This window comes from Pristis pectinata, chromosome 24 (genome assembly GCF_009764475.1).
Source record: "Pristis pectinata isolate sPriPec2 chromosome 24, sPriPec2.1.pri, whole genome shotgun sequence".
In the NCBI taxonomy this organism is placed as follows: domain Eukaryota; kingdom Metazoa; phylum Chordata; class Chondrichthyes; order Rhinopristiformes; family Pristidae; genus Pristis; species Pristis pectinata.
In genome coordinates, this window is record NC_067428.1 from 23890199 (window position 1) to 23914932 (window position 24734).

A 24734-nucleotide genomic window follows, 5' to 3' on the forward strand; every position below is an offset into this window, starting at 1 on the left:
TGGATTTCTCCTATCTTAGTGAATAGACATACTTGGCCAATTTTCCCACATCGTCAGCCAATGTTCCAACTGTACTGAAAAAGCTTGGCAAGAAGTGCAGCTAATTCTGGAGCACAGGTCTTCAGTACCACTGCTGGGACCTTTCTTGATATGAGCTGCTTCATGATATCTTATGGAGCGAATCATATTGGCTGAACACTGGGTCCCGGAGGGAGCTGAAATGAATCAACTATTTGGCACTTCAGGCTGACCATGGCTGCAAGTCTCATCTTTTATAACATACATGCTGGGAACTTCCATCTTTGTTCACTATCATCCACAATTCAATGTGTTGGGATTGCAGAGCCTTTATCTGATCTACTGATTGCACAAACACATAGCTAGCGTTGCTTTTTGCAAAGACCCTTCATCAGAACTAGGATGGTTTTTGTAGCACAGAAGGTGGGGGAGGGATGGATCAGGCAGAGGCAATTTCTTTGAGGGTGAGGTGACGTTTGGCTTGGCAATAGTGTGTAGAGGTCATCTGGTTGATGGGTTAATGGAGACAATTACAGAGAGAGAGAAAAAAGCAAAAATTATGAATGTAGTGATTGGGAATATAAAGGAATGCTAGGAGGTGTGAAATGCAGGGCTATAAGACAAGGAGGGAGAAACATTGAACCAGTACTACAGATGGATGAGTTGCTGCAGAAAACCCTGAGACAGGGAAAGTGAGTCTCCTGAAGTTGTTGAATTTAATGTCAAATCCAGAGGCTGCAACGTTCCCAGATATAAGATGAGGTGCTGTTCTTCAAGCCTATGTTGACCATTATTAATGCCATATTGAATCAGAACTTATGTTAAAATCCTTAATTACCCTTCTCCCCTCCACCCCCCCCCCCCCACCCCACTTAGGCTCCAATTCCACCATAATCCTAATCCCAAGGCCCAAACCCCAACCTCCACCCAGATCATTGGGAATATTTAAAGAGGAAACAGATAATTTTTTTTGGAAGATCCGGGATTTGAGGGCAGTGTGGAATTGGCACAGAAGAGATGAATCCTGGGGTAGATCATATTGAATGGTGAGCAGGCTTGAGGGACCAAGTGGCCTACTTCAGCTCCAGCTCCAATGTTGTTCCCTCCTCCCAGGCCTCCACTCCTCATCCACCCACCCACTTACCTTCCTCAGCAACTAGACATTGTCCTCCAGCTTTCAGCCCTCTTTTAGCACCTTGCCCTCTCCCAGACTCCACCCCATCAATCTGCCTTTTTCCCAGGCAGTACTCTTCATTGCATGGAGTGTGGAGAAAACAAATGAAATACTAACAGCCCAGTAAAGTGTCCCTCTGTGGCATTACATATATATCCATTGTTTACTAACTGCTCACTCAACACAATAGGCACTTGAGAGAGCATAACATGTAGGGCCATAGAGTGAGAGTAGGGGAACGGAACCAGTAGGATTACTTCACAAGTCAACGACAAAATAGCATAATAACTGTGAACATCGATGCAGCAATGAAGGCAGAGAGATCAGGTCAAATTGATGTACTTGGGAAGTGCAGAACCTAATTGTTTCCGCGCCTTCTACCACTGGCTGCTAATAAATCTCACTCCTTAATGTAAAGGGATTGGAGAATTTAGTGATATGAAAAGTTAATGCAATAAGGCTTTCAATTTTAACTGACACTGACAGACAAGACCTGACCTGACAGAGAGCAAAAATGTGCTGGAGGAGCCAAACCACATTTTGAGGTTTGTTTTGTGCTCCCACATTTAGCAGCAGCACTAAACTCAAGGTGTGAATGCACATACATTTCTGCTGTTTAAAATAAGTCAGAAACACTTCAGTTGAGAGCAACACCACATTGCTACCAAAAAAATGTATAAAAATTATTTTATTACATCATTTAACAAAATACCTTGTTTACATTGCCTCTATTACAGAAAAAAAATTATAAATTTCAGCACAAATCTGAAGCAATTTTACAATTAAATCAGAGATCACAAAAGCAGAACAGCAATCTAACAATTTAAATTGCATTAACAATTTTTTTTAAGAAAGGCTTTGTTCACCACCATCTTGTATTCCACATTAAGCAGAGAGGTGTGTTGCCATTTTCTGATTTGTTCCCACTCCTCCTCTGTCTGTAAATGATGGTGATGATGTCCTGCCTCATGGATTCTGCCATGCTGCCAGATAGAACCACAGCAGATCTGGGCTAACCCATTCCCAGAGAGCCAAGGATAACTCAGTTAGCAACCTATCGATTCTGGGAGTTTCGTTTGTCTTCAATGATGGATCTGGTCAGTTTGTCTAAAGGGTGGCCCAGACTCTCACACTTGCTGTCTTTTAAAAACCCAAAAATGAAGGATAGGAAATGCTGGGAGACTGTGCAGTAAGTGGCCTTTAAATCAAATAGCCTGGCAAAGAAGGATTTGCAGATCCTTAATACGTCAGGCTGATCACAATAACCTGGAGTCATTCCTTTGGAAGAAGCGCAAGCAGATCTCATCTGCTTCACTCAGTGTACTCTGGACCGGAAGATAATCTCAGAGGCAAAGACAGAGGCTTGTTGGCTCCTCCTTGATATCAACATGCATTGACTGTAGCAGCAGATTGTGCTTGGATTCCTGGAATTGATTCTCCCCTACTTTGAAGATGAAGAACCTCTCGATATTCATTTTAATTGTTCCCACAAGTGCATTGGGAAATTAAAGAGGGATTACACAGTTCTCTAACCAATGCAATCCAACTTAAATTCCTGATGTATTCCAGGGTCACCAGTTTCACATCCCCTGCGGGGCTTCTTATGTTCCTTTAGGTGACCGTTAACCAGCTGCAGTCAGTAGTCAGAGAACAGCAGTGACACTCACAAACCTTGTGCAGTACCCTGAGGCTGAAACACAAAAACAATTCGTTCTCAAGAACAAGCAGCACACTTGAACTTAGCCAAAAGCGTACCGTTGCGTGATGCTGCATCAAGATGTGTGTAGACCTTGGGTATGCAAACACCAAATATCACTAGGTGCTGAGCTTCCAGTCTTACAAAGGATGAGTCTGGCCTCGTCACCACTGAAAGCTCCATTCAATTGGATCATTTGGCTTTTGTTGAAAGGTTTGTGGAAAAAATATACTGTTGACTACAAGTAGAGCTGGCAGGGAAATTCCTAGGCCTTGTGGGAAAGGGAGATGGTGGATCCTGTCAGAGTGTTTCACGAGTAGATTGTCAAGGTAATTTGGCAGAATCCCTCATCACAATATCTTTCAATCAAGCAGCAAGGTCTTGCTTGGCTGGCGGCAAGAAGGGCCCTCTCCATTAGATCCTTCATGCACAGCCAAAGTTTCAGCAGCTCTGGACACTGCCCTCAAGGGGGTTGCTTTGGGATGTGCCATCATCCATCTCCTCCTGTAGTGGGTGTTTGCCAAGGTGGTCAGGAAAGGGCTGCAGTGGTTTGGGATGAGGTTTATCGGGCACAGCTGTACAACTGCCCCCAGGGATACAAACTGAGAACACAGTGAAAGATGCACTTTGGTGAGCCTGAAACTTGCTCATCTACCACTGCAGAGAACTGGCTCTAACTCAATGTTGCTGCACAGCACATTCCAAGGTCCACGTGCTAAAGGCCATAGTGATGCTTGGTGCAGCAGAGGTTCAATGAGGAGAGTTTAAAGTCCTCCCATCATTGCACACTGAGTGGCTAGAACCAATGTAAAAGCTTCCTGGACTTGGGGTTCATGGAATATATGTGAAACAAAAACTGACATTACACAGATGATAATGTAAATCTTGTAAGCAAAGGGAATGATGTGTACTGTGAATGAGCTGTATAATATCTGCAAATTTTATAATTAAAGTACATTGTCAAAAGAGTTTGTTCACCAACATTTGTACTTAGCTTAAAGCATTCAGAATTACAACCATTGTTTAGTTGAGTTTTTTTTGTTTAAAAAGGTCCTGAAATTTTAATCTTGGAATATAAATTTTGAATTTAATAAAAATTTGCAACAATCTGCCATTTCCCAAATTTGTCAACTCAATGTCTAAAAAATACATAAATAGTTGTATATAAATTTCCAAAAATGCTTTGAGATTCAGTTTAAAAGTAAGTTTCTCAAGACTGAGCTAAGCACCTACATTTAAGTTGGAAAATAAATAAAACTGTTACACTGTCAGTTACCTGGTCATGTTAAATCTACCATTTTATTTATGGACTTCATACCAAATTCATACTGGTTGGCACAAGCTGTGCTGCCCAGCAACACTTTTGAAACTTGATTCGAGGTGGAAACAGAAGCTTATTTCTCTTGGGGATCGGACTTGGTTAGTTGGCATCAAAGTGGCCTTTTCTGCTCTCCCATGCTACCCTTTCTTGGTATTAGGAGTTTTAACGGGTCCAATTATGTAAAGTGTTTAGAAGACTAACCCACAATATAAATATATTTCAGAATGCCTAGCAACATCACAGCACTCAGTATTTAAAAACCTGCAGAGTACATTTGTGATATACAGTAAATACATTTCATGCAACTGATGTGTGAAATCTGCAGCAAATCATGCTTGTCTGAACTTCTTTCAAAGAGACTTGCTTCATAAAAATTGAATGCAATACAAATGGTGGCATGGTTCAATCGCACAAGATTCTGACAACATCCCAAAAAGGCATTAATATTATAAACAGGTCATTACGCACACACACACACACACACACACACACACAGAGATTAATTGAGAACCTGTCAGGATTAAGATAGCAAATAAATCTCTCAACATTAGCTGCCAGTATTTCCACAGATATTTCTGCTTATATTAGAACTGCTGATTACATTGTTCTTTACATTAGTCAGTCATTGCTTTCAAATGAGAATTTAATCTTTGTTCTTGGTTTCTGTGACTCAGCAAAATGATGTCAGATGGTGGTGGGAAAGGGAGAAAGGTAAGAGTTTCAGACCAATGGAATGTAATGTGTCAACAGGTGCTCCTAACTGGGAATTCAATGACAGTATACTGTTCTTGGTTAAAAACTGTAAACACCTTTTTAAAAAAAAAGATGAGAGAAAAGTGCCCAGGTTAATGTACACATTAAAAATACTCATTGTTTAACTCCATTCAATGTTATAAACTTTCAATGGAGAGAAAAGGAAGGACAAAGTCCAGTGACTTGTACCAGGCATCATCTCAAAATATATCCTGATGGAGGAGGCTGAGTATTGGTTTGTGGGAGAATGGTGGGTGGGGGAGAAAGTGATTTTAGAGCCTAATACTGGCCACACAACCCGCCAGGTTGCAGTCAGGATCAGGTACTCTGAATCACTGAGCTCGATCACTGCATTCAAACACTGTCCAACAGCAATTAGCTAAGTTAGTCAAGACCTAAACCACAGAACATTCCCCTACTAAACCTCCATGGAGGAATGGTCTTGCTGAGTGGGGCAAGAAATACCTTTCAATATTCATTGAAGAGGTATCAGAGGAATTCTGAATATTCTTCCCGATTTCTCCAAAGCTGTCTCACCAAAACTAAATCCCTCTCAATGGTGCTTCACAACTCAGGCCAAGCTGCTGTTCCAAGGGTGGAAAGTTGTTAATTTCACCCCAGCTCTCTGCAGAGGTGAAATACAGAGCAGAGGGATCATGAAAACAGAAAAGGGGAGTCCTGGGTCACTTGCAGATGGTTGTAAAGGAGCAATGACAACAGCATGAAGCAGCTTCTTCTATTCAGGATCTGGCACAGAGCACCAAGGAAATGGATGGAATTCTACTTACTGAAAAATGGGATCCATACAAATTGTACAAAACACTTTTAATATTAACATACAGCTAAGATTTTTTTGGGTGGCAGGAGGTGGGCAAGAATATACACTTTTAATCGCTGGCAAGCTGTGAGAAATTTAGCAATGTGCTTCATCTGCACAATGCAAGCCTATTGGTATCTAACCTCATAACTCAAGCATGCAAAAGCAAGCCAGAGGTCCTTTCACACAAGAGACTGAACAAGTTTTTGAGCGGTAACGCACAGAAAACGGAACAAAGTTTGAATGACATAAAAAGGAAGGAAAGCGTTGGTTCCCTTTGACGCTTGATGGAAAGGCACAGAGTTGGTAGCAGGGGAGTGGCCAGTAGTGAATCAGGGAACACGTCTTGTGCCGTAGTGATTCATCGGCTCTGTTTCGGTTAAGGGAATGTTGGGTTTTCTCTCTGGCTCAGAAGCTTCTGAATCCTCTGAAAACTGTGGCCTCTGTTTGTAGAAATCCGAAACATAGTGGACCTGCCAAGCAAAGACATTCATCACTTAGCAAGTTCCTGGTTAGTGTCAACAAGATCCCAGGATTACACCATATGAACAAATATGGACTTACAGACAGGAATCTAAGATTATTTTGAGAATGAAATCACAAAGGAATGTTGTAAAATTGCTGACAAGTTAAATTCCATTTCCAAGTTAAAAAGCTAATGATGTGCTGTCCCAGATGTCCTTGACTAATTCTTCTTCAGAGTTCAAAGAGCCAAGTGGTCAGGAATTACATGGGAAAATGGGAAAACAATTTCCTGTGTGCCAGACTTTGGTTACTTGTGGGGGGGGGGGGGGGGGGGGGGGGGTGCGGGGTGCGGGGGAGAGCGCAGGGGTGGGAGGCAAGTCAAGTTAATGCTGTCACTGTTGGTGAGAAGGAAATTTCATTGGCCTCTGCTATTGTACCATGGAATGACTTGGAGAGGGAATGCTAGAATGGTCTCTACCAAAAACACTGGAAAAGTGTTTGAGGATGAGAAACATTCAGGGCTAATGGGAAATTAGTTTGGGCTACTCCAAACAAGGACAACACTTTCATGATGAACTGAATGGCCTCTTTCTGTGCTGCAAGTGACCACAATTACCTGGGAAGAAATACAGGAAGCAATGAAGTGGGTTTCATCAACGAGAACAATTGCAGAGATATTGAGAATACTGAGAAAAATATTGGGCCAATCAGTCTTGGTCCATTCCCCTTGTATAATCATAAGCAAACAAAAGATCTACATTTACGCAATGACTTTGCAAGTTTCCACAAAAAGCAATGGAAATCGGGGCTAGATAATCTGTTTTAAGTGATGTTGATTGAGGGATGGAAATGGGCTACACAAGAGAGAGAACTTCCCTTTTATAAAATCATATCATGGGATGTGTTACCACAATGCGAGCCATCCTCTGACACTCTTTACCTGTGAACCTGGATGCTAAGTACTGCAGGTGATTTGACTGGGGTGAATTCCAATCTTGCCTGCACCTCACACATATAGCTCAGCACCTTTCGATCAGAATGTATGAAGATCAAGAGCTGAAAGTGACCGGCATTGGTATTGGTTTATTATTGTCACTTGTACCGAGGTACACTGGAAAAACTTGTCTTGCATACCGATCATACAGGTCAATTTATTACAGTGCTGTGTAGTCAGGGAGATTGGTGGACAACTGTAGCAAAGCTATTTTCATTTTGGCCATAATCATCTCACTCAGAGACTTTGCTAATCATTCCTGCTTGGTTTCATACCAGGCAGTTGCTTCTTCCAAAAATAAATCAGTTTCGCTCTGTAAGTGGATTTCTTTTTTAAAATCCACAATTATTCATATTGGTCTTTAAAAGAAGTCTTGCAATTATAGAATGCCTTTCAGATCCTCAGGGTAATTCAAAGGGGTTTGCGGTTAATATAGTTTTTGAATTGAGTCAACCAAGTCATGCAGAGCAATGTCTCACAGTGAGGTGCTGGTAGACTGGAGGAGAGCGAATGTTGTGCCTTTATTTAAGGGTGGCAAAGAAAAACCTGGGAACTATAGACCAGCAAGACTAACATCTGTGGTGGATAAATTACAGGAGAGGATTCCGAGGGATAAGATATACGTACATCTGGAAAGACAGGAGTTGATTAGGAGTAGTCAGCATGGCATGGGAGATTGTGTCTTATGAACCTGATTGAGTTTTTTTGACCAAAAACCTGATGAGGGCAGGGCAGTAGATGTGGTTTATATGGACTTCAGTTGGGCCTTTGATATGGTTCCATATGGTAGGCTGCTCCGGAAGGGGAGATCACATGGAATCCAGGGAGAGTTGGCTAATTGGATACACTATTGGCTTGACGGTAGAAAGCAGAGGACGATGGTGGAAGGTGGTTTCTCGAACTGGAGGCCCGAGACTAGTGGTGTGCCTCAGGGGTCACAAGATCACAAGACAAGGGAGCAGAAGCAGGCCATTTGGCCCATCAAGTCTGCTCCAAAGAAAAGGAAAAAAGAAATGAGAAATTGGTGGGGGGGGGGGGGGGGTACCTAACCCTAATTTCCGGCCTTATCCCCATATCCCTTGATACCATGACTATTCAGATATCTATCTCTTCCTTAAACACCTCCAATGATTGGGCCTCCACTACTGTATGTGGCAAGGAATTCCACAAATTCACCACCCTCTGGCTGAAGAAATTTCTCCTCATTTCTGTTTTAAACCTGTACCCTCTAATTCTAAGATTGTGCCCTCTGGTCCTGGACTCACCCACCAAGGAAAACAGCTTGACCACATCTACTCTGTCCAGTCCTTTCAACATTTTAAATGTCTCTATGTGGTCCCCTCTCATTCTTCCGTACTCCAGTGAGTACAGTCCAAGAGCCAACAAACGCTCATCATACGTAAGCCCTTTCATTCCGGGAATCATCCTAGTAAATCTCCTCTGAACCCTCTCCAACATCAGCACATCTTTCCTCAGATATGGGGCCCAAAACTGTGCACAGTATTCCAAATGAGGCCTCACTAGTGCCCCGGAGAGCCTCATGAACACTTCCTTACTTTTATACACTATACCTCTAGAAATGAATGCCAACATAGCATTCGCTTTCTTTACCACCGATCCGACCTGGTGGTTAACCTTTAAGGTATCCTGCACGAGTACCCCCAAGTCCCTTTGTACTTCTGTACTTTGAATTTTCTCTCCTTCTAGATAATAATCTGCCCGTTTATTTCTGTTTCCAAAGTGTACAACTGCACATTTCTCAACATTGAATCTCATCTGTCATTTCCTTGCCCATTCTCCTAAACTATCTAGGTCTCTCTGCAACCTTCCTGTCTCCTCAATACTCCCTACTCCTCCACCTATCTTGGTGTCATCCGCAAACTTAGCCACAAAACCATTTACTCCATCATCCAAATCGTTAATGTACAAGGTAAAAAGAAGCGGCCCCAACACTGACCCCTGTGGAACACCACTAGTAACCGGTAGCCAACCAGAACGAGATCCTTTTATTCCCACCCTTTGCTTCCTGCCAACCAGCCAATGCTCCACCCATTCTGTTATCCTACCTGTAATTCCATGACCTCTCATCTTATTAATCAGTCTCTTATGCAGCACCTTGTCGAAGGCCTTTTGAAAGTCTAAATACACAACATCTACCACCTCTCCCTTATCCACCCTAACTGTGATTTCTTCAAAAAACTCCAATAGGTTGGTCAGGCAGGATCTTCCCTTCACAAAACCATGTTGGCTAGGACCTATCTTGCCTTGCACCTCTAAGTATTCCATAACCCCATCCTTGAGGATCGATTCCAATAACTTTCCCACCACTGACGTCAGACTAATAGGTCTGTAATTTCCTTTATGCTGCCTCCCACCTTTCTTATACAGCGGAGCTACATTTGCGACCCTCCAGTCCTCCGGAACCATGACGGAATCTATCGATTCCTGGAAAATTATCACCAATGCCTCCGCTATCTCTAAAACCACCTCCTTCAGAACCTGGGGATGCACCTCATGCGGTCCGGGAGACTTATCAGTCTTTAGCCCATTTAGTTTTCCGAGCACCTTCTCTCTAGTAATCTTAACTGAACTCAGTTCCATTCCGTGAGACCCCTGACTAACCGGTATATTGCTGATGTCCTCCACAGTGAAGACCGATGCAAAATACTCATTAGTTCTTCTGCCATCTCTTTATCATCCATTATAATCTCTCCCGCACCGTTATCGATTGGTCCTATAACAACCTGTGTCTCTCTTCTACTCCTTATATATTTAAAAAAACTCGTAGTATCCTTTCGAATGTTATCTGCCAACTTCCTTTCATAATTCATCTTTTCTTTCCTAACGACCTTCTCAGTTTCTTTCTGCAGGTTTTTAAAAAGTTTGCCAGTCTTTTGTTCTCCCACTAATTTTTGCTTCCTTGTATGCCCTCCCTCTTGCTTTTATCTTAGCCTTCACCTCTCTTATTATCCACATTTGTGCCTTTTTTTCCCCATTCAAAACCTTTTTTCTTGTAATATATCTATCCTGCATTTGCCTTATTACTTGTAGAAATTCCTTCCATTTCTGCTCCACCGTCCCTCCAGCTAGCTTACTCTTCCAATCAATTTGGGCCAACTCCTCTCTCATACCGCTGTAATTTCCTTTGTTCCACTGAAATATCGATACACCAGTTATCAGCTTCTCCTTCTCAAATTTGAAACTGAACTCAATCATATTGTGATCACTAGTTCCCAATGGTTCCTTTACCTTTAGTTCCCTAATCACTTCCGGTTTGTTACACAGCACCCAATCCAAAACAGCCGATCCCCTGGTGGGCTCATCAACAAGTTTCTCCAAAAAACCGTCCCGTAGACATTCCACAAACTCACTCTCCTGAGATCTACTGCCTTGCTGGATTTCCCAGTCCACCTTCATGTTAAAGTCCCCCATAATTATCTTCACATTGTCACTCTGGCACACTTTTTCTATTTCAAACTGCAATTTATTGTCCACTTCCTGACTGCTATTAGGGGGCCTATATATAACTGCTACTATTGTCCTTTTACCCTTGCTATTTCTTAGCTCCATCCATAAGGATTCTGCCTCTTCTGACCCAATGTCCTTCCTTTCTATTGATTTTATATCATTACTAACCATCATGGCCACACCTCCCCCTCTGCCTACCCGCCTATCCTTCCTATACACTGTGTACCCCTGGACATTCAGTTCCTAATCACATCAGTCATAAAGCCATGACTCGGTGATTGCCACAATGTCGTATTTATTAACCTGTAGTTGTGCCACTAGGTCATCTACTTTATTCCTAATGCTACATGTATTTAAATATAGTATATTTAGTCCAGTATCTGCTATTGATTTTGTTGTACTTCTATTGGTCAGCAAATTATCCTGACTTTTCACCTGCCTGTCGTTCTTACTATCCTCACTACACACTATCTTAGACATGTTTCTATATACCTCATCTTCTATCCTAACATCCTGTATCCCAACATCCTGATTTGTTGTACTTCTATTGTTCAGCAAATTATCCTGACTTCTCACCTGCCTGTCCTTCTTGCCATCCTCACTGCACACTGACTTGGACTTGTTTCTATAAACTTCCTCCCTTACACTAACATCTTGTATCCTAACATCCTGGTTTCCATCCCCCTGCCAGATTAGTTTAAACTCTCCCCAACAGCTAAATTAAACATTCCCGCCAGGATATTGGACCCTTTGGAGTTTAGGTGTAACCCATCCTTAGTGAATAGGTCATGCCTCCCCCAAAAAAGGTCCCAATGATCCAGAAATCTGAAGCCCTGCCCCCTGCACCAGTCACTCAACCACGCATTCATCTGCCAGAGCTTTCTATTCTTTCTACCATTGGCACGTGGCACAGGTAGTAATCCTGAAATTACCACCCTTGAGGTCCTATTTCTCAACTTTCTCCCTAACTCCTTGTATACCTCCTTCAGGACCTCTTCTCTTTTTCTACCAATGTCACTGGTACCTACACGTACCAAGACTTCTGGCTGATCACCCTCTCCCCTCAGAATATTCTGGACCTGGTCCGTGACATCCCGTACCCCTGGCACCAGGGAGGCAACACACCATCCGAGATTCATTGTCTGTTTTGCAGAATCTGTTATCCGTACCCCTCACTATAGAATCCCCAATAACCACTGCACTTCTCTTTCCCAGCTGGACCACAGTACCAGGCACGGTGCCAAGGTCCCAGTTGCTGTGGTCTTCCTGTCAGGTCATCCTCTCCAACAGAATCTAAAATGAGATACCGATTTGAGGGGGACCGCCACAGAGGTACTCTCTACAGACTCATTATAACTCCTGTCTATTTCCTGCTCGCTGTCCTTAATCAGCCGAAGGTCATTGAGCTGCTGCTCCAGACCAGGTCGGTGCTGGGCCCATTGTTGTTTGTCATCTATATCAACAATTTGGATAAGAATGTACAAGGCATGGTTAATATGTTTGCAGATGACACTAAAAAGGTGGTATAGTGGACAATGAAGAAGGTTGTCAAAAATTACTTGGGGTTGGGGGGGGGGGGGTGGGGGGGGCAGGTGGTCTTGATCAGCTGAGTAAGTGGGCCGAAGAATGGCAAATGGAGTTTAATTTGGATAATTGTGAGGTCTTGCATTTTGGTAAGTCAAATCCAGGTAGGACTTTCACAGTGAATGACAGGGCCCTGGGGAGTGTTGTAGAACAGAGGGCCTTGGAGTACACGTTTCACTGAAAGTGGACTTACAGGTAGACAGGGTGGTGAAGGCAGCTTTTTGGCACGCTGGCCTACACAAGTCAGGGCACTGAGTATAAAAGTTGGGAAGTCATGGTGCAGTTGCACAGGACGCTGGTGAGGCTGCACTTGGAGTATTTCATTCAGTTTTGGTTGCCCTGCTATCGGTAAGATGTTATTAAACTAGAAAGAGTGCAGAAAATACTTACAAGGATGCCGCCAGGACTTGAGGGATTGAGTTATAGGGAGAGGTTGGGCAGGACCTTATTCCTTAGAGTGTAGGAGACTGAGAGGTGATCTTATAGAGGTGTACAAAATCATGAGGGGCATAGATAGGGTGAATGCACTCCATCGTCCCCCTCCACTCCACCCCCCAATCAATAACTAGAGGCCATAGGTTTAAAGTGAGTGGGGAAAGATTTAAGAGGAACTTGAAGGGCAACTTTTTTTAAAATTACACACAAAGGGTGGTATCTATGTGGAACTAGCTGCCAGAGGAAGTGGTTAAGGCAGGTACAATAACTTTTAAAAGACAGTTGGACAGGTACATGGATTGAAAAGGTTTAGGTTATGCGGTAAACACTGGCAAATGGACCAGCTTGGATGGGGCATCTTGGTCAGCATGGACCAGCTGGGCCAAAGGGCCTTTTTCTGTGTTGTATGACTACGATTGGATCATTTGTTCTCAGTGACAATGTTTGAGGAATAGATGTCACCAAGACACAGAGGAGTACTCCCCTGAACATACAACTGTGGCACCAACCTGAAAGGGCCTCGGTTTGGATTCTGATCTGAAAATCAACACTCAGCACTCATGCACTGGAGTACCTGCTTGGAGTTTGCACGTACATCTTCAGAGTGGAACCCTGATTCATAAATCCCTGACTCAAAGGAGAGGGGTATCACTTAGCACCAACATGTAATGAAGAATGTAGGACCTGGCTGGTTGCAAGGTGTGCGAGGTTGGGAGGAGGCAGTGTGGGGAATGGAAGGACCATGCCTGTGGTGCATCAATAATCCCAAGACACCAGATTAGCTCTGCCTTCAATACTCACAATTAAAATTGCCACAATTGCTCCTTGGAGGAATCCAGCCAGGACATCACTCCAGTGATGTCTGTAATCAGAGACTCGCGTGTAGCCCACATATATCGCAAAGGCCAGCAGGAAGAACTGGATGGTTGGCCGCAAAAGCCTGGCCCATTTGCCCTTCAAACGTACCTGCAAATAGAGCTGGGGAAGGGGAGGGGTACGGAAGAGAAATAAGAAAGTTATCAAGGCTTCATTTCCTTCTCAGCAGGAATGTCAAAAGAAGAATTTTTAAAATATCAGTTTAGGAAGATGGCTAATCCACAAGGAAGAGAAGGCTTAAGCCCACAAACAAGGCACCAGATGACCAAAGGAATAGCCATTAATGTAGTGACTTTCACATCCTAGGGTCACCAAAAATAATACACAGGCTGCTAAATATGTTGGAAGTACAGTTGCTACTATTATACAAGCAAAACCTGGCCACATCAGATACAGCAAGGTTGCATTAGCTAGGAAATTGAATAGCATTGGAAATTGGACCTAATTATTTGAACAGTAGCAGATGTTTCTACAAGTTATGTGGGATCTGGAAAAGATGCAGCCTCAACTCATTTCCCCACGTGAAGGATGATACCTCCAATAAGGTTAGCTCTCTCCAGCAGTCCTGCACGATAGTGTTACCCTAGAATCTGCATTCAAATCCTGGAAACAATTTTTGATTCAGGAAAAACAGTACAATTGAACCCAGAAAGAAATTTTCTAATATTCCTCTATTCTTAGTGCAGTATATACAACTGCACTGACTCATTTACATCAGTTAACTTCAGAATTGTTAAGAGCAGAATCGAAAGTGACAATGAAGTCACACTGAATCCACACAGTAAATAATTTGACACCTCACAGGCAGGGTGTTCCAATGAGCAATCTCACTTATGAAGCTAAGGATGTGTTTCACTGCAGAAGTTTGAAAAACTCAGTTGCTCCATTGTTTGCCACATGTTCAGGCAGGTCAGCATGGAGGAAGGCAATGGTAAATAGGCAGAGGAATTTGGAATTAGTCATTCTGAGACTCCTCCACAAGCCCACATGGTTGGAGAACGTGCTCATATGCTTTTGAGTACATCTCAAGTATTGGTTGCTAACATATTCTATAGCTTAAGTATTTTCAAGTAGGGAAAGCTTGAAAACAGAGTCTGTGCATTATATTTGCAAATTACTGCCATGAGGGCTAAATGTTGAACTTGGCCCTAATGCAATATTCCATTCAAAGCCAGCCTGCTTAAAAAATAAACCTTTTTCAGGTGTACTCAGCATGAAAATGTGAAGAAAAAGAAAGTAGGTCAATGTAATTTATTTTTGACAGAACCACCTCACATAATGTTAAGGAATGATGTAGAATTGTTATAAAAGAGGAAGTACAACCTAACCAGGTTTTTCAGCAACCTCTTTATAGTTCACTGCAATTCCAACAAATAACTGTTTGAAACTCTGGAGATCTTATGAAAAGACAACAAGCCTCATATAGTTCATTTTCTAGCTCAATAATGACAGAACTAAACTAATTATAGCAATCAACATCTCCCAGTCAGTCGGTCACACACCTTGTATGGGAAAAGCTTGCTGAGCTCTGAGGAGAGATTCTGACACGAAGTGAAGGAGATAAGGATAGTTCATGGGATTTGTCAGAGCAAAAGAGCTCATTAAGAATATGATAAAGCATTAAAACTCTTCCTGCACTGGAAACAATTCCTGTTTGGCAATCGGGGGCATTAATTGTGCTGCAAAAGCTATCTTGCACACAGATTACCCTAGAGGCTTGACACTGAGTTGATGTGCTCTGGTCATAGTCAGAATGACTGTTCAAAAGATTAAAAAAAATGTCAGCATAACATTGGCTTAATGCTGCCTAGCAACTGGGTCAACACAGTGGATCTCTGCCTGACAGAGTCCTGCACCTTCCACACGAGCTGTGAGTGGCTGCTATCAATGACCTGCAGACTCAGTCCCAGGCCCGGCACTCCCTGGGCAGAGCCAGCTGGAGCAAGGCTGCCAAATGCAGGAGCCTGCACCACTTTCTACTGAGTGCACACTGTTCTTAAAATCATCCTGCAATGAAGGTCAACAGATTTCCTGCAATCCCTGCTGGACCGCACCTTGCAAAGTGCCCTCACTCTATAGACAACTGCGTTGAGCCCAAAGGTTACCAGTGAATCAATAAAACTACGGCTGATTCTCTACCTCAGTGTCATTTTCCCACATTAACCCCATATCCTTCGATTCCTTTAGTACCAAAACTCTATCCATCACTGTACTTGACTTTACACAGCCACTGAGCCTCCACACCATCTTGGGTGGAGAGTTCCAAAGAGTCACCACATCTAGATGCAGAAATCTTTCCTCAGCTCAGTTGACAATGGCTGACCCCTTTTGTTAAAAGGCTTTGACCTTTGGTTCCAGACATCCCAGCAACATAATCCATACACCTACCCTATAAAGTTGCACAAGAAATGTTATACATTTCATTGAGACCACCTCTCATTCCATAATATATATTTAGGTCCAGGCTGCTTCATCACTTTTTATAGGACAAACCTTTCATCCTGCAAGTCAATCTCATGAACCCATCATTGCACATTCTCTACTGTATGTACATCCTTTAGTAGGGAGATCAGACCTGTACATAATATTCTAGCTTTTGTCTCACCTAGGCCCCATACAATTTCAGAAAGTTGTGTCCACTCAAATCCTTCTTGCAATAAAGGCAAACAAACCATTTGGTAAGCAAGCAGTGCCGCGGTTAGTGCTGCTGGCTCACAGCTCCAAGGACCTGGGTCCAATGCTGCCCTCAGGGTGCTGTCTGTACATTCTCCCCACAACTTTCCTTTGGGTCTCCAGTTCCCTCCTACATCTCAAAGGCAAGTTGATGGGCACACTAGAAAGAATAAACTGCAAGGTACAAGGAATTGAAAAGGGGGGATATCAGAGTGATGGGATTGCTCTGCTGGGAGCTATTATGAACTTGATGGTCTGAATGCCCTCCTGTGTTATAATAGGCATGTCTGCCTTTTGAATTGCTGGTTGTATCTGTGTTCACTTTATGTACAGGTCTGATCTCCCTACCAAAGGATGTACATACAGTAGAGAATGTGCAATGATGGGTTCATGAGATTGACTTGCAGGATGAAAGGTTTGTCCTATAAAAAGTGATTAAGCAGCCTGGACCCATGCATATTATAGAATGAGAGGTGGTCTCAATGAAATGTATAACATTCCTGTACCAAGCCACCCACATCCCTCTTAACACCAACACTTTGTAAAACTCAAGATTCTAAGGATTTGATCTTGGAGTTTCTACCCTGGATTGCATAGAACACCTTCCCACCACATACAGAGGATTCAGAGCTTCCAACCACTCTCTCATTGTTAACAGGCCCCAACACTTCAACAGCCCACCTGTAGACCCTACCCTAATCTCACTGATTTGACCACTCCTGGCCATTTCTCAGTGCAGCAGACTGATAGACCAGAAAGTGTTGGTGCAAGGATGCTCCTGTGCCTATACCAATTTGTGTTACACAGCACCCTTGCAGTCAGTGGTAGTGTGATCAGGAGTAGGCAACAGTTCAATTTAACTTTTTTTTCTTGTTTTCCTGAGGAGTTTTTTTTTTAAAAACTCATCCCAAACCTATCCCAAAACAGTCTGCTTCCTTCAAGCTCAGGCTGGGTAGCCAGGTTCCACTCTACATCAACTCCACTTGTTGCCCTGTTGTTATGTAATTTGGATTTTGTCTGAACTCTGAATCCCCCCCATCTCCCCAAAAGGTTTGATCCAGACTGACAAAGGTCAACTACTGTTTCCCAAGTTTAGATGTAGGGGATAAAGGGGACTGCTTACCTTGGAGCTTCGAGGCTCCACTCCAGATAGCATCTGGACTCTCCAGTTTGGTACAAGATTCCAGGTACAGAACATTTAGGAGAAATTTATGAAGCAATGATATTCAATAGTTGTTGAAACAGAGTCACCTTTGTCCACCAAATCCATGCCAATCTTTTTGCGCACCTACAGTAATCCCAGTTGCCCACATTAGGACCATTTCCATTTGAGCATTGCCTATTTAAATGTGTGTCTATATTTCTCTTAAACAGTGATTGGATCTGATTCCACCAGCTCCTCTGGCAGCATATTCTAGATATCAACTGCTCTGTGTAAAATGACTCTCCTTACATCCCCTTTAAAACTTCTTAAACCCATGTCCTTTTGTTTTTGATACCCCTACCATGGGAAAAAGATCAAGACCATCTACCCTATTTATTCCTCTCATAATTCTATATCCAATCAAACCTATCGTTCCAGGGAAAACAGGCCTAGCTTTTCCGATCTCTGCCTATAATGACAGTCCTTCAATCCAGGCAGCATCCTGGCGAATCTCCTTTGCACTCTCTCCAGCACAAAGGAACTATTCTGTATCAGCAAGTCTGAGCTTGAAGTCCAACCAGAAATAGATCTACTGTCAAAATTAGTTTTAAGATGTAATTGTAAGGTTGCAGCAATGCCCAAGAGAAGATTGGCTAACTACACCTGAACAGCTGAGAGAATTTGTGCCCACATTTTCAGAAAATGACAAGTCAATTCTCAGTAAGCTTTGTAAGAACAAAGGCTCTTTGGCATGGTGTTAGTACCATTGTCAGGGGAGACACCAGTCCACAGAGTTACCATAGCAACTTGGTAGGTTCACTGTGCCCCTCATAGAAGGGAGCACTGCTGATCTTGAAGATGGGATGAGAAACCAGAAAAATGACTGAAGAGACCAAAATGTGCTGTTGGTCATGTGCATCCAGGATTTGTTGGCTTTCTGTAAACCACTTACCTTGGGTAAAACTGGGATTTCAGGTTGCCAATAGATTTGATTTATGCATTTGTACTAACCTGGCAGAAAACATGATGTAAAAACTTTTATGTAAATGGAACCAAATCACATAGGAATATTATACAGCACAAGCCAACAAGCCTCAAGGATTGTGATATGTTGTGGGATGGAATTGTTGGTTGCAGTTTCCAACATACATGGAATAAAACTCTTTCTCCCTACCCCCCGCCCCCACCAATGATTTTCCAACACATTTCAAGCCATCAAAAAATATTTACACATAGTAAATGTATTTTACGCTCAACGGGCAATATTTTCATCACCTTCTGAAATGTTGAAAATTAACATTTGACTTGCCAATCAGCTTTCTACTATGTAGGGAACTGGCCCACCATATGTGCTCCAGGTGTCAGTGAAAGCAAGTGAGAAGAGGAGGTGAACGAGAGGAGATGACCAATAGGAACATGGGCAACGAGTTGGATGGGGTCAAATCGAGGGGAGGAATAGGGGTGGCGAGGGAGGAGAAAGAGGATCTTTTACTGACAGTGAGGGAGAGATGAAGTCTCAGGAGGTACACTCCTTCCAAAGAACAGCAGCATCAATACTGTAGAGGTGCATCATACTGACTCCTAGGATAGAATTTCCTGTGGGTGTAAACTCATTTTAGGATCACAGTTGGGAGGGCAGTTAAATGAACCACAGCTCATACCAAGAAAATGAGATCTGGATTGTTGGGTTAAAAGTAGCTTCCCCGCTAGTTACAGGCAGAGTGAAGGCTGGCAAGGAGGCCAAAGCAGGAGATACATATTGACGATACCTTTATTAGTCACATATACATCGAAGCACAGTGAAATTCATCTTTTGCGTAGTGTGTTCTGGGGTCAGCCCACAACTTGATCATTGTGTGCTCACTCTACCTCAAAATAATGGCTGGGCAGAAGATTTCAGCCTTACTTGCCAGTGAATCAAATGCTGAAACCCTGTCATCGTAACTAAGCCCAAACCCACTCTCAGGCTGAAAGCAACCAGTTGGCAAGATAGGCAGAGCAGTGGCATTGGGAATCAAATCCTGATAAGTGTGAAGTGATGCACTTTGGACCAAAGGGTAGGACATACAAAGTGAATGGCAGCGTTCTAGGGAGCATTGAGGAACAGAGAGAACTTGATGTACAAGTCAAGAATCATTGAAGGTGGCAGCACAGGAAGATAAAGTGGTGAAGGTATATGGGATATATGAAAGCATATGCTTTCATTAACCAGGGCACAGAATAGGGAGCAGGGAGGTTATGGTCCAATTTTACACAATGTAGGTTGACCACAGCTAAAGTACAGTGAACAATTCTGGTCATCACACTATAGGACAAAATTGTACTGGTACGGATGCAGAGAAGATTCACAGGATGTTGCAGGAGATGGAGCACTTCAGACATGAGAGATTGGATAAGCTAGATTTGTTCTGTTTGGCGTGGAGGTCAGGGGCAGTACTGATGGGTCTACAAAATAATGCAAGGTGTAGATAAAGGCGGATGGCAGGAAACTTTTCCTCATAGCAGAGGGCATGGGATAAGGGCAAGGAGGAGAGGGGATCTGAGGAAGAACTATTTTTTCACTCAGACGGTGGTTGGGAATCTGGAATGCACTGCCTGAGTGGTGGTGAAGGCAGGTACTCTCACAACATTTAAGTATCTAATTGAGTACCTGAATCATCAAGGCAGAGGTGACTATGGATCATGTGCTGGTATGTGGGATTAGTATAGTAAGTTATTTGACAGTCAACGTGGACATAAGGCAGGCAGAAGTGTCTGTTTCTGTGGTGTCTCTTTCTAGGACTCTATATTTCAAAAGAATAAAGTTACTTATTTATTGATCAGTCACTAGAGGGAGTTCTCAGAAAATTAACACACATGGGACATTACACGCTGGATAATTCTTTCCTGTAGTATTCAAACTTCAAAACACAGTATCAGATTTCCTCTCCGTAGACCTGCTGTTGTGGTCAAGCCCACAAAGCCTAATTTTGTCCTCTTGCTGGTGCTATACATGCAATTTAGGAGCAGCTGTGCTTTACACCCCACTTTCGAAATTCAGTTGCATTGAAGCGAACTGAATTTCAGAAGCATTTATCATCATACAGCACATTAAGTGCAAACGATGAAGCAGGAATTCATCACTCTCCACCATGTTCCCCCCCCGCCCCCCAACCTAGATGGTTGAAAGAGAGTCTATTTTTATTCATTTTTCAGGATGTGAATGTTGCTGCAAGGGCAGCATTTATTGCCCACCCCTAATTACGGGAGGTGGTGGTAGTTTTTGAACCAGTCTCATGTAATGTAAAGAATGTAAAGAATATGTCTCATGTAAAGAAAGAAGCTTTCCTAAGGTTTAGAAAGCATGGATCAGATAGGGCTCTGGAGAGTTACAAGGTAGCCAGGAGGGAGCTTAAGAATGGACTAAGAAGAGCTAGAAGGGGGCATGAGAAGTCCTTGGCGAGTAGAATCAAGGAAAACCCCAAGGCATTCTACATGTATATTAAGAACAGGAGGATGACTAGAGTGAGGGTAGGACCGATCAGGGATAAAAGAGGAAACATGTGCCTGAAGTCAGAAGAGGTAGGGCAGGTCCTTAATGAACACTTTGCTTCGGTATTCACCAGAGAGAGGGACCTTGACGTTTGTGAGGATGGCATATGACAGACTGATATGCTGGGGCATGTCAATGTGAGGAAGGAGGATGTGCTGGAACTATTGAAAAACATTAAGATAGATAAGTCACCGGGGCCGGACGGGATATATCCAAGGTTATTATAGGAAGTGAGGGAAGAGATTGCTGCGCCTTTGGCAATGATCTTTGCATCCTCACTGGCCGCAGGAGTAGTGCCGGATGATTGGAGGGTGGCAAATGTTGTTCCTTTGTTTAAGAAAGGAAGTAGGGATAACCCTGGGAATTACAGACCAATGAGTCTTACTTCAGTGGTGGGCAAATTACTGGAGAAGATTCTTAAAGACAGGATTTATGGGCATTTGGAGAAGCATAGGCTGATTAGGGACAGTCAGCATGGCTTTGAGAGGGGCAGATCGTGCCTCACGAGCCTGATTGAATTCTTTGAGGATGTGACAAAGCACATTGATGAAGGTAGAGCAGTGGATGTGGTGTACATGGATTTTAGTAAGGTGTTTGATAAGGTTCCTCATAGAAGGCTTATTCAGAAGGTCAGGAGGCATGGGATCCAGGGAAACTTGGCTGTATGAATTCAGAATTGGCTTGCCCATAGAAGACAGAGGGTGGTAGTAGATGGACCGCATTCTGCCTGGAGGTCGGTGACCAGTGGTGTTCCGTAGGGATCTGTTCTGGGACCCCTGCTCTTTGTGATTTTTATAAATGACTTGGATGAGGATGTGGAAGGGTGGGTTAGTAAGTTTGCTGATGATACAAAGGTTGGCGGTGTTGTGGATAGTGTAGAAGGTTGCTGTAGATTACAACAGGATATTGATAGAATGCAGAGCTGGGCTGAGAAGTGGCAGATGGAGTTCAACCCGGATAAGTGTGAAGTGATACACTTTGGGAGATCGAATTCAAAGGCAGGATACAAGGTTAATGGCAGGACTCTTAGCAGTGTGGAGGAACAGAGGGATCTTGGGGTCCACGTCCATAGATCCCTCAAGGTTGCCACGCAGGTCGATAGGGTTGTTAAGGCGGCGTATGTAGCGTTGGCCTTCATTAGTCGGGGTATTGAGTTCAAGAGCCGCGAAGAGATGTTACAGCTCTATAGAACCACAGTTGGAGTATTGTGTTCAGTTCTGGTTGCCTCATTATAGGAAGGATGTGGAAGCTTTAGAGAGGGTGCAGAGGAGATTTACCAGGATGTTGCCTGGATTGGAGAGCATGTCTTAAGAGGATAGGTTGAGCGAGCTTGGGCTTTTCTCTTTGGAGAGGAGGATGATGAGAGGTGACTTGATACAGGTGTACAAGATGATAAGAGGCATAGATCGAGTGGACAGTCAGACTTTTTCTCAGGGTGACAATGACTAACACGAGGGGACATAATTTTAAGGTGACTGGAGGAAGATATAAAAGGGGGATGTCAGGGGTAAGTTTTTTTTTTAAGCACAGAGAGTGGTGGGTGCATGGAACGCACTGCCAGCAGAGGTTGTGGGGGCAGATACATTCAGGACATTTGAGAATCTTAGATAGACACATGAATGATAGAAAAATAGGGGGCTACGTGGGAGGGAAGGGTTAGATAGATCTTAGTGCAGGATAAAATGTCAGCACAACATTGTGGGCTAAAGGGGCTGTACTGTGCTGTAGTGTTCTATGTTCTAATGACAGTACTGATGTAGTTAAGGACTGTGGTATTTGGGCCCAGTGACAAAGAGGGAACAATGGCATGACTTTATGGAGACTATTTATCCTACTGTCCTTTCCCTGAAGGCTCCTAACCCAATCTCAACCATTAAAAACAATATCAGACTTCCTTCTCCTCATCAGAATTTGATGCCTTTGCATCAGGTTTGCCTGCATCGTGGCAGAAGGATTCGGAGAATTCAGATTGTTACAAAGCAGTATTGGTAATGGAAACCACGAACTACTGGACCATCTGGTTTACTAATGCCCTTCAGGGAAAGAAATCTGCCATCTTACCCTATACCTGACTCCAGATCCATCAAAGTGATCATCTCTTCACTCAGTTAAGGACAACAAACAATGGCCTTCCTAGCTGACATCTGCATCCCATGAAGGAACAAGTAAAAGCTTAGACATGATGGATCAAATGGAGGCACTAGAAAAACACAATCACACAAGCAAGCAGAGTTTAGCACTAAACTCTGGTTGGAAATTCAAAATGTCAAGGCCTTTCTTGAAAATTTAAGTTGCAGAGAACAATTGAATAAATTCCCATGGCCAAGTCACAAAGCAAAGCTGATTCAAAAGCCATCTGCTAGTTAGGGAAACGATTGCTCACGACCCAATGATCCAGGTTGGATTTTAGAATAAACCATTAAGCTGTCGTCACCAGTACTGATGCGACTTTGATTCAGAATCCATTTTGCAGTCAATTGCTCATTTATTGCATCCAGTGCTCCCGGTGTGGCTTCCTCTACATCGGTGAGCCTCCACGCAGATTGGGGGAAATCACTTTGTCGAGCACCTTCGCTCCATCTGCCATAACAGCAGGATCTCCCGGTGGCCAGCCATTTTAATTCCACCTCCCATTTCCACACCGATGTGTCTGTCCTCTGCCTCCTTTACTGCCAAGTTGAGGCTAGATGCAGATTAGAGAAACAGCTCCCGCCAACCTGAAGGCAAGAATGTCGATTTCTCTAACTTCAGGTAACTGGTCCCCTTTGTCTGCCTTATCCCACCAGCCCCATCACCCGTTCTCTTTCCAGTCCCCGGCCCTCTCCATCCGCCCATCACCCACACATTCCTTCCTCACTCTGGTTCCCCTCCTCAGTTCCTTCCCTTTATCCCATCACGGTTCACTGTCCTCTCCTATCAGATTCCATCTTCTTCAGCCCTTTGTCACTCCCACCTATCAACTCCCAGCTTCTTTTCCATGATCATCAGAAATAAGGTCACTTGGGTTCCCTTCATAATTGAAAGCATCAATCTAAACACACCTTAACCTCCCTATTTCAGGGAAAGCAATGTATAATCCTCATAACTCAACCCTTAGGAGTCCAGGTAGCCACACAACTTGCACTTTCCAAGAACAATACATCACTGCGAAGCTGTGGTGCTCTTGATGTGATCTAACAAGGGGCTTTTCCTTCTGTCTCTCACACACAGACAGAATGAGTTTCAATAACTTTGAAACTTCATTATAACAGAGGACCAAATTGATTAGCACCCTGCATAATTCTGAGGGAAAGGTGCAAAGCAAGTCAAATCCAACATGGTTCACCAAGTCAGGCTCCAGCTCAGAGAAGGTGAAGGCATTCGGGCATGGTTTCCCTCAAGCCTGACATTTGACCTTTCAGCATCTTTGCTGACAGGGTTTTCTACTCCATTAACCTTGTGAAGTCCCACCTATTATGCCTTTTCTCTACTCTGCCCCTACCTGTCAAATCCATTCCTTCCAATCACCCTTTTTAAAGTCTTGCTCAATGGACACCATCCTCTCCTTTATAGATTTGCATTTCTTGCCATGCTTCATAGAAAACAACCAAGGATGTGTTATATGTTAAAGCCACTATGGTTTATCATTGGTAACATACACTAAAACCACGGCATTAAGTAGTGGAAATGAAACCAACTTGGAAGCTGAATACAATGAACAGTTGCTGTATACTGACACCAAGTACGAACAACTAAATAACAAACCTCAACCCAATATATTTATTCAAGATGTTGCTGAGGAAAG

At 43.3% G+C, this 24734-nt stretch overlaps 1 protein-coding gene across 2 annotated transcripts in view; it reads right to left on the reverse strand.

Annotated features, from left to right (window-relative positions):
* Nucleotides 1–1862: 1862 nt before the first annotated feature.
* Nucleotides 1863–24734, reverse strand: part of LOC127582465 (phospholipid phosphatase 2-like) — a 90978-nt gene continuing 68106 nt past the window's right edge. For both annotated transcript variants that reach the window (XM_052037745.1, XM_052037743.1), the window contains exons 6-7: nucleotides 13527–13703; nucleotides 1863–6252 (exon numbers count right to left, since the gene is read on the reverse strand). In XM_052037745.1, the coding sequence (XP_051893705.1) occupies nucleotides 6112–6252; nucleotides 13527–13703 (318 nt within the window). In that variant the 3' untranslated portion in view covers nucleotides 1863–6111. The remainder of the gene's footprint in view (nucleotides 6253–13526; nucleotides 13704–24734) is intronic.